This window comes from Poromitra crassiceps (genome assembly GCF_964638095.1).
Source record: "Poromitra crassiceps genome assembly, chromosome: 17".
NCBI lineage: Eukaryota > Metazoa > Chordata > Actinopteri > Beryciformes > Melamphaidae > Poromitra > Poromitra crassiceps.
In genome coordinates, this window is record NC_139635.1 from 27,040,077 (window position 1) to 27,051,011 (window position 10,935).

Consider the following 10,935-nt stretch of genomic DNA (forward strand, 5'->3'; position numbering starts at 1 on the left):
ATAAAGAAAAATACTGAACTCTTCTTTAACTTTAACCCCCCCACATGATCTAACTAAATCATTATGTCTACATCACATGAACATGAGCCACACATTCTGCCAAGAGGAGGAAAAGGTAAAGAGACAAGATACAGTAGTTAGTCTTCTCTCAGTGGAGAGCCCTATTGAAAGAACACATTAATAATCTTCAAATGTGCTAGACAAGTCTGCAAAGTGTTTTTGTTGTTGTTCTATAAAATAAAATTCAACATTAATGGCTATTAGTTACCTGAAAAAACAACAACATATGTGTAAACTGTCTTAACTGACAATGAATCCTGAGGAAAATTAATGATCAGTCTAATCTGTGTGATTGACAGGAGAGATGATCAGACGGGCAGAGTTTTCACCACCATAATTACGATAGGGACCGAAGTATGGGTAGAGTTTCTCAGTGAAGGTGCAGCCAGTAAAGGAGTAGATCAGAGCTGCAGCATCTACATCATAAAAGGAGACCAGACCCTCCTCATAATCCACAAACACCCCGACCTTCTGAGGCTTTGTCTTCAGAGAGAGGAGGACAGCAGGGCGAGCAAGAGCTTTGTACTCATTTCCATCCCTCAACCATACAGTCCAGTAGCCATCCTCTGGGCTCAGAGGGGTTTGTCCCTTCCTGTCTATCGAGCCTCTGGCCACTCCTACATCCCAGTCAGTGTTCCGTTTAACCTGGACCTCATAGTAAAACTTCCCTGAAGAGAAGCTCTGCTTTGCTAAGACACAGGGACAATAAGAAAATCTCTCTGGGTTGTCTGGGAGATCCTTCATTACACCACCATCATGTACTTGTTTCCCATCATCAGACAGGATGAGCCTGGCTTGTGCTGTATCAGGATCGAGAGTCACATCCACTGCAAACTGCTGGACCCTCTTCAGCTCAGCATCAAGCAGCTTCTCCATCTCTTTACTGAGTGTCTCCTCCAGCTGAGCCACAGCTCTCCTCACAGTCCCCTCATATGATGAGTGGACACTGACCTCTGTCCAGTCCTTGGTGTGTGGAGGAGTGTTCAGGGATGGGAAGCTTTGGATGAGGTGGAAGTGGTCTTCAGTGTGTGAGAGCTGCTCCACCTCAGCGGTTCTCTTCATTAGCTCACAGATCTCCTGTTCCATCTCTTTGATGAAGCCTTCACCTTGTTTCTCTGTTGTTTTCTGCTTCTCTTCAATCGTCTCAATGAGCTCAGCCTGGCCTCTCTCCACAGACTGCTTCAGAGCAGTGAAGACCTGCACACTGTCTGCTATCTGTCTGTCTGCATTTGCCTTACTGAGCTCTACTGAGTGTTTGATCTCCTGAATCTTCAGTCGTCTCTCCTGGATCTTCTGCTGAATTTCAGCCTCCGTCTTCCCCAGTTCAGCCTTCTTTCCTTTATATTCTTCTTCCAGAGGGACAAAGCGATGTGACTTGTGGTCTGACTCAGTACAGAACTGACATACACACATCTGGTCAGTCTTGCAGAACAGCTCCAGCGGTCTGTCATGCTTCTTACACATCCTGTCTTCCAGGATCTCCACAGGATCCATCAGCTTGTGTCTCTTCAGGCCCCTCACTCTCTGATGAGGCTCCAGGTGAGTCTCACAGTAGGAGGTCAGACACCCCAGGCAGGACTTCTGGGCCTTCCGTTTGGTCCCAGTGCAGACGTCACAGGATACTTCTCCTGGTTTGGCACTTTGTTGGTCTGGGCAGCTGCTGGCTTTCATCTGAGCTGACTTCCTGAACTGAGCAGCCATCTCAGATATGAAAGTATTGACATGCAGCTCAGGTCTTCTGTTGAAAAGCTTCTGACACATGGGACACTGGCACTGGACACTAACATCCCAGTGCTGTGTGATGCAGTTCTTGCAGAAGTTGTGTCCACATGGTGTGGTGACTGGATCACTGAACACATCCAGACAGATGGAGCACAGAAACTGCTCTTCAGAGAGGAGACTGCTGGCAGCAGACATATCCAAACACTGAGACCTGAAGGGAAAGTGTGAAATAGCATTTAAATCCCACTGTGACATCATCAGTGATGTCATAAATCCCACTGTGGCATCATCAGTGATGTCATAAATCCCAGTGATGTGTGACATCATCAGTGATGTCATAAATCCCATGGATGTGTGACATCATCAGTGATGTCATAATGCAAACCTGCATGTATTGACTCCATTATACCATAATGAAACTGTCCTCCTATATTGAGGACACAACTGATGTCTTGAATAAAATGTCTGGCCTCAGTAATCTCCATTCACACTTCTTGGTAGCCTATATGCTAACATCTCTATCATGAGTTCATGTCTGCTTTGTGACACGTCCTGATCGGCTGGATATCCAGTTGTTCCTTTACTGTCTTTAACTGCCTGGATCATTCACAATAATGTCTTATCTTTACTGTCTTTAACTGCCTGGATCATTCACAATAATGTCTTATCTTTAGGGACAACATTTACTGACAAAAGACTGCATGGTGTTCTAGTTGGCTCAAGTTTTTCTCCCATGAGTGTGTTTATCTGTTTAAAATCCTCTTAATAATCTTAATAATACCTCCAAAATGATAAATAAATATATATATATTCCAAGTCATTTCATAAGCCCATTGTTAAAATGTGATGTGTGTGCCACAACTAGTTCTGCTGGCAAGTGTCAACTGCTACACTGTTCTGCTACTGATAATGGCAAAAAACAACAACTAAAAAGCCCAAACACCGGCAGTTCAGTGAAACATATATTTTGTATAGATTTACTTGTATGTAATCATCACCACGCATGAGTGAGGGGTACTATTGTCATGGAAAAACAGCTCAAGGGGTACATAAGACAAAAAAGGTTGGGAACCACTGCAGTTTATTGTACAGAGATGAGACGAGCATACCAGTTTGTTTCTAGTTGGTTTCCAATGCTGCTCTTGGTCTGTGGTCTGGTGAGAACTGTGTGTGCTCCCCCTCACCTGTACCTAATGATCTCCTGTTACCTGTGCCTATTATTATACAACTCTGTGATCCCATGACCGCCACCAAGTGTCCAAAAATAATACTGCAAGATATCTAAACAAAATAATATGACATGATGCCAACAACAAACATAAATGGCTCCAACATTGTGATTTGGACAAACAATGAGCAGCATACACCTATTGTGTGTTTCTCTGTCCTCTGAAGCAGTCCTGGCTGGATTGATCCTGTAGGCTACTTAATAATTTGAATCTTTCCCTGTAGGATATTATTTTTAAGCTTGATTTTTACTCAGGCTCTGGAGCTGGATCAGCTTAACAGAAGGGGTCATAGAGGTCACATTTGAAATCATGAGGGTCAAAGTCGGGGGCTTTCTGCTCCACTGGTGCTTCAGCAACATGTTCCACGTAGTGGTGGTCAGGACACCCAGAGCGTTTTGGTAGCTGGAGGCATCGGCGCCGTGGACCTGCTCCAGGTGACGCATCTGCTGATACAACATCCTGATCCTGTTAATCTCATAGAGCTGCAGAAAGACAGACACATCGGTACAGGAGAGAGAGAACACATAGAACATGTTAGTGGATCACATGAAAGGACAATACCTATGGTAGTAGCTATATAGAACTCATGCTGAGATAGCCCTTTAAAAAGCTCATCCCCATTCAATCCTACACCAGTGATTCTCAAACCTTTTCATATCAAGACATTTTGTCTCTTGGACCCAAATCTGAGAATATGTTTATTGTTGGATATGATTTTGTCCAGAATTCCAAGACTAACTGCTCTACTGTAGGTGGCAGAGGGAGAACAGTGAAACTATGATCCAAACAGTCATCCCTCTACATTCTCTAATCGCATTAACTTCTTGTAAATCAAATAATTGTGAAGTTTAACAATTCAGCAATTTCCTGAGGACCCCCCTGGAACCTCCTCAAGGACCCCTGGGGGTCCCCGGACCCCACGTTGAGAACCACCGTCCTTAACTCACTCCTTCAATGTGTCCGATGCTGTTGTAGAAGCGGTAGTAGGACTGGAAGTCAGGAGTGCCGCGGTACCACTTGGGTTCAATGTTCCTTCTGGATGGAGTCAGGAAGTGGTGTGCTTGAGCAGAGTGGATGCTGACTGCCCCTGCAGCTGCATTCACTGTGGAAGAAGACAGAGGCAGAAATCACAGAGGAATCAGGGAACAGGGGAGTTATGGCAATTTGGCTCCAATGCAATTTCTCATTAGCAAAGTATTACTTTGTTACTCAAGTCACTCAAGAATTGGAGGGGAAGAGTACTGGGGTGATGGGACTTTTTGATAACTGAACTTTTCTGAATTTAGACTATTATACTACTTAATATTAGTATAGTAATCATGAAAGCAGTTTGGGGAGTAGTGAACTACAAACAAATTAATGTAAACTAAACTTAGCTTGCTGGTAGTTAGACTCAAGTAGTTAATTACTTTTTTGTCATTTTTTTGTACTTGAAACTATAAACAATTCTGGACCATAACAATCTGACATTGCTTGCACTTCCATATGAATAGTGGGGTATTTTATGTTTTTGGCTTATGTGACACTGACATAACAATTGGGCACTTTTTGCAATAAACTGAATTGAGTGGCATTTTTCTGCTGGCATGTGACTTTTTTGTATTATTTTGTTATAAGTAGTTTGAACTACATTTTCTGAGTAGCTTAATCAAATTTTAGTATTTGGTAGTTTAAGCCATGGTGCTCAGTGGGGCCCGGGGACCCCCAGGAGTCCTTGAAGGGGTTCTATGGGTCCCCAGCAAAAAGGCTAATTTATTTTCACTAGAATACCAACCATAAGTATAACACAAGGGCAGACTGTATTTTGGTTGTGGGTTTCATACTCACACCCGCTCCCGTGACCACATCACCCCTATCCTGCATAACCTCCAGTGGCTCCCTGTCCCACAACACATCCAGTTCAAAGTCCTCCTCCTTACTCACAAAGCCCTCTATAACCAGGCCCCCTCCTACCTCACTGACCTGCTCCACCACCATATCCCCTGCCGTAGCCTCCGCTCCTCAGATGCAAACCTCTTGTCTGCACCACTCAGGACCAAGCGCTGGACCTGGGGTGGTAGAGCCTTTCTCCGTTGCTGCCCCCTCCCTCTGGAACTCTCACCCCAAACACATCAGAGACTGCATCAATCTGCCCACATTCAAGTCATTACTCAAAACTCACCTGTTCAAAAGTGCTTTTAACCTGTGATGACTGTGTGTTGTATCTGTATTAACATCATTTCCCCTCATTCTTTGATCATTTGTATTGTGTATTCTGTTTTTAATGTTGTTTCCTTGATATTTTTAGACCCCCTTGTCAAGCGTTTTTGAGTACCATGAAAAGCGCTCTGTAAATAAAATGTATTATTGTACAAAAGTGAATCCCTCGACTTCTTATTAATGAAATGTATTATTATTCTAACCATAAAACCATATGCATTCATAAGACTGAACTGAGAAATGGATATAGTTTAGAATAGATCAGGGGTTTTCAAAGTCTGAGACTGTGGGCCTCCCCCCAGACAAAGCTTGGAAAGAGGAGCCCCCTCGCTCAATTCCTGGATGCCTATGGGATCATCATGATTGTGTTATTTGATACCATAGACACTCAACAACTGAGCCAAGATGGCCTGAGATTGGTGTTTGACATACTTCAAACTACACCAAATACATACAGGTCTGTCTGAAGGCATTTATTTGTTTCTAACTCTGGGAAAGTGGGGAAAACTGTCAAATTCCCCCAAACGATTGTATCTCTCAACTATCTCTTTAACCAAATCAGACACATTGAGGATATTCTATGTGATCACCTTTTGATAACTAATGTAATATTTTTTCACTTCACGGAGCGTCCGCTGAAACTGCTTGGAGCTCCCCTGGGGAGGCCCGCCTCCCACTTTTTAAACCGTTGGAATAGATCAACAGCAACTTAGTAACAACATTTCGGGTTCTGCCCCATAAATGCAGCCAATGGGACAGGCCGGGCCGGGCTTGTTTGTTTGGGCCTGATCTAAGCTCTATATTGTACTAGCAAACACTGTAACAGGAAGTAAGCTATGCACAGCCAGTTGCACACCAGCACAGCAAAAGTGGCTTGGAGTCTCTGTCCACCCTGCCCCGCTGCTCGCTTGGTGCTGCAGCTTGATTGGTTGTCTTGCCGTATTTCCATTTGACATTTTGAACTTAGCCCCTCCTCATGTTGCTGTAAATGCTCTCATCCATCGCCAGGTATCCCAGCATGCTTTGGAAGGAGATGACAGACGCATCCAACACACAATGAATGAATGAGGCAACTGACTAGTGTCACTGTGGTGTGCATCATACACCGTTAGAGGAGTGAATAGAGATGTTACAATGAAACTGGAAAATGTGTCGTTTTCACACACTCACTTTAATGATCAAAGAAAAACAGGATATAAAGAAAAATACTGAACTCTTCTTTAACTTTAACCCCCCCCCCCCCCCCCCCAAATATGTTTACATCACATGAACATGAACCATAACACCACACATTCTGCCAAGAGGAAGAAAAGGTAAAGCGACAAGATACATCAGTAGTTACTGGTCTTATCTCAGTGGAGACTGAGCCCTATTGAAAGAACAAATTAATAATCTTAATGTGCTAGACAAGTCTGAAAAGTGTTGTTGTTGTTCTATAAAATAAAATTCAACATTAGACTGGCTGCTAGTTAGTTACCTGAAGTCAAAACATGTGCGTAAATTGTCTTAACTGACAATGAATCCTGAGGATAATGAATGTTTAGTCTAATCTGTGTGATTGACAGGAGAGATGATCAGAGGGGCGGAGTTTCCACCTCCATTATTATTGCAGGGACAGAAGTATGGGTAGAGTTTCTCAGTGAAGGTGCAGCCAGTAAAGGAGTAGATCAGAGCTGCAGCATCTACGTCATAAAAGGAGACGAGACCCTCCTCATAATCCACAAACACCCCGACCTTCTGAGGCTTCATCTTCAGAGAGAGGAGGACATCAGCTCTGTACTTATTTCCCTTTCTCAACCCTACAGTCCAGTAGCCTTTCTCAGGACTCAGTGTGATGTGTCCCTTCCTGTTGCTCGACCCTCTGGCCACTCCTACATCCCAGCCAGTCTTCCCTTTAACCTGGACCTCGTAGTAAAACTTCCCTGAAGAGAAGCTCTGCTTTGCTAAGACACAGGCACAAAAAGAAAATCTCTCTGGGTTGTCTGGGAGACTCTTCTTTACATCACAATGATGTACTTGTTTCCCATCATCAGACAGGATGAGATGGGCGTTTGCTGTATCAGGATCGAGAGTCACATCCACTGTAAACTGCTGGACCCTCTTCAGCTCAACATCAGCAAGCAGCTTCTCCATCTCTTTACTGAGTGTCTCCTCCAGCTGAGCCACAGCTCTCCTCACAGTCCCCTCATATGATGAGTGGACACTGACCTCTGTCCAGTCCTTGGTGTGTGGAGGATTGTTCAGGGATGGGAAGCTTTGGATGAGGTGAAGGTGGTCTTCAGTGTGTGAGAGCTGCTTCACCTCAGCGGTTCTCTTCATCAGCTCAGAGATCTCCTGTTCCAGCTCTTTGATGAAGACTTCCGCCTGTTTCTCTGTTGTTTTCTGCTTCTCTTCAATCGTCTCAATGAGCTCAGCCTGGCCTCTCTCCACAGACTGCTTCAGAGCAGTGAAGACCTGCACACTGTCTGCTATCTCTCTGTCTGCATTTGCCTTACTGAGCTCTACTGAGTGTTTGATCTCCTGAATCTTCAGTCGTCTCTCCTGGATCTTCTGCTGAATTTCAGCCTCCGTCTTCCCCAGTTCAGCCTTCTTTCCATCATATTCTTCTTCCAGAGGAACAAAGCGATGTGACCTGTGGTCTGACTCAGTACAGAACTGACAGACACACATCTGGTCAGTCTTGCAGAACAGCTCCAGCGGTCTGTCATGCTTCTTACACATCCTGTCTTCCAGGTTCTCCACAGGATCCATCAGCTTGTGTCTCTTCAGGCCTGAGATTCTCTGATGAGGCTCCAGGTGAGTCTCACAGTAGGAGGTCAGACACACCAGGCAGGACTTCAGGGCCTTCTCTTTGGTCCCAGTGCAGACGTCACAGGGAACTTCTCCTGGTTTGGCACTTTGTTGGTCTGGGCAGCTGCTGGCTTTCATCTGAGCTGACTTCCTGAACTGAGCAACCATCTCAGATATGAAAGTATTGACCCGCAGCAGAGGTCTTCTGTCAAAAACCTCTTTACACATGGGACACTGGCACTGGGCACTAACATCCCAGTGTTGTGTGATACAGTTCTTGCAGAAGTTGTGTCCACATGGTGTGGAGACTGGATCAGTGAACACATCCAGACAGATGGAGCACAGAAACTGCTCTTCAGAGAGGAGACTGCTGGCAGCAGACATATCTGAGACCTGAAGGGAAAGTGTGAAATAACAACATTTATTACATCATTCTTGAATGACAATACCTTAAAAGGGGAAATTTAAGTTAAAAAAAAGGGGACTACACTCACATTTTATGTACTTTTAAAGTGTCATCGAGGAGGACTAAGTGTCCAATGATTTAAAAAGCCTTCATTGGCATGTCTAGAGACACTGTTGGATTAACTCATTCATGGCCAGTTTAGGACTGCCAATATTTAGCACAGGCCAAAGATTTTCATAATTGTTGGTCATCTTTCAAGACCCACAGTAAATTATCTATTAGCACCAAAGTGATTTGCAATACCTCAAAATGAAGATGTACGTCTCTGGGTTCACCAGAAAAAAAAAGTGAGCTTTTAGCATGTTCTGTACTCTACTTATAGCCATTTATATACACCCTGTTTTCACCAAAAAGGTCTCTCTGAGAAGACAAACAGGAGAAAAGGCCATTTTTGTAAAATACACAATCTCAGGCAGAACTCACTCTCAATTCTTTTATTTTGAACTGTATTGACATCAGACATGTAAATATTATTAGTTATGACACAAATGACAAAAAAAAATAAAAATAAAATATATATATATATATATATACATGAAGTGCTTTTTTTACATTCAACAATACAGTTTACTCAGTGTGAGTGAGTGTGCAGACAGACACACAGACAGACAGACAGACAGACAGACAGACAGACAGAGAGACAGACAGACAGACAGACACACAGACACACACACACACACACACACACACACACACACACACACACACACACACACAGAGAGAGAGTTCTGTCCACAGCTGCTTCTGGATCGCACCTCTTTCCAGGGAACACTACTGATCGCCCCGCAAATTAGCATAGGAGGGACACCAAACTGGTCTGAGATCAGCGTCTAGCCTCCTCTGCCTCTGCATCGTTTTCCTGCTCTCGTCCGAATCGATCATGTTGGTTTGACTTCCGCGAACAACTCAATCCAGGTTCGCCCTGCAGCAGAGGCGACCAGCGCAGCGCGCCGAGGGGTGTTTCAATGGCGTTTCTCCTCTATGCAACAGGCAGCGTTTCTCCGTTTTCTCCTCCTCTTCCATTTCAAAACAACAGCTGCGGTATGTGTTTGATAACGTGTTGTCGGCTTGTCTTTGAGGCTAGGGACGCTGTACTAATAAAAACAAAAACACGTCAAACAAGTCATTGGCGGGGAGGGCTATTTCTGATAACACGTCAAAGACGTCTTTGGCGGTGAATGAGTTAATGACAATGAACTTAGCTTCTGTTGAACACCTCATTATTTCTACTGACTCTGTACAAACAGCCTAGAGACAACCCACCTCAGGTCACCCTATTTTATATGACAATGGTTCATTCACCAAACCTGCATGTATTGACTTCATTATACCATAATGAAACTGTCCTATATTGAGGACACAACTGATGTCTTGAATAAAATGTCTGGCCTCAGTAATCTCCATTCACACTTCTTGGTAGCCTATATGCTAACATCTCTATCATGAGTTCATGTCTGCTTTGTGACACGTCCTGATCGGCTGGATATCCAGTTGTTCCTTTACTGTCTTTAACTGCCTGGATCATTCACAATAATGTCTTATCTTTACTGTCTTTAACTGCCTGGATCATTCACAATAATGTCTTATCTGTAGGGACAACATTTACTGTCTTTAACTGCCTGGATCATTCACAATAATGTCTTATCTTTAGGTACAACATTTACTGTCTTTAACTGCCTGGATCATTCACAATAATGTCTTATCTGTAGGGACAACATTTACTGACAAAAGACTGCATGGTGTTCTAGTTGGCTCAAGTTTTTCTCCCATGACTGTGTTTATCTGTTTAAAATCCTCTTAATAATCATTTCTATGACTGTATTACTACTCTGTGGTCAGTAGGCTACATTGATGATATTTTCTTGGTGTCATATTCAGTGGAAACTTTCATTAAATTGTAAAAATGAGAACATTAGATTGTCAATGGATTATTCCCAGGCACAGATTTGACTGACCTCTGGTCAAACATGAACGCTATGTAACATTCAGAATTAACAGAACACATTAAACCAATAAGGCCCGCCCACCTGTCAGCTGATGGCCTGATGAAGACCATGCTGATAAAGGCTTTGAAGTTAGTGGGCACTCCTAGCTCTCCTCTTTGTCACTTTAAGAGTGTCTGAAAGCAAGTGGAGTCTCTTAATTTTTGGACGTACACTAAACACTTCAGTTGAAATCTTTAACGATACAGGACAAACCGAATTCCATTCCATTAGGCCTATCTGGATCGGCCTACAGCTCAAGTTTGTGTTCTTTCTTGCTCTGTTTCAACACAGTAAATATGATCTGCTGTTACTCACCGCTAGTTTTCTTTTCTTTTGAGAGTCTTTTCTCGAAGCTCACTTGAGAATTGGACAGACCCAGGTCTTTTCTCGACTGCAGCAAACAGCAATCTTGTCGCAAGTTACTTTCTCTTTCAATTCCGGAATGTGACGTTGAAATTCGCTCTCCTCCGTTTCCTGTTGCTCC

General features: G+C 43.6%; 1 protein-coding gene across 1 annotated transcript; it reads right to left on the reverse strand.

The window, feature by feature from the left end:
• Positions 1-339: 339 nt before the first annotated feature.
• On the reverse strand, positions 340-8,384 carry LOC310792307 (uncharacterized protein; the record flags this gene model as incomplete). Its single annotated transcript, XM_083654030.1, has 4 exons — positions 340-1,947; positions 3,311-3,493; positions 3,959-4,113; positions 6,767-8,384. 4 exons carry the CDS (start codon positions 8,382-8,384, stop codon positions 340-342), a joined length of 3,564 nt encoding a protein of 1,187 aa, XP_083510156.1.
• Between the last annotated feature and the right edge of the window lie 2,551 nt (positions 8,385-10,935).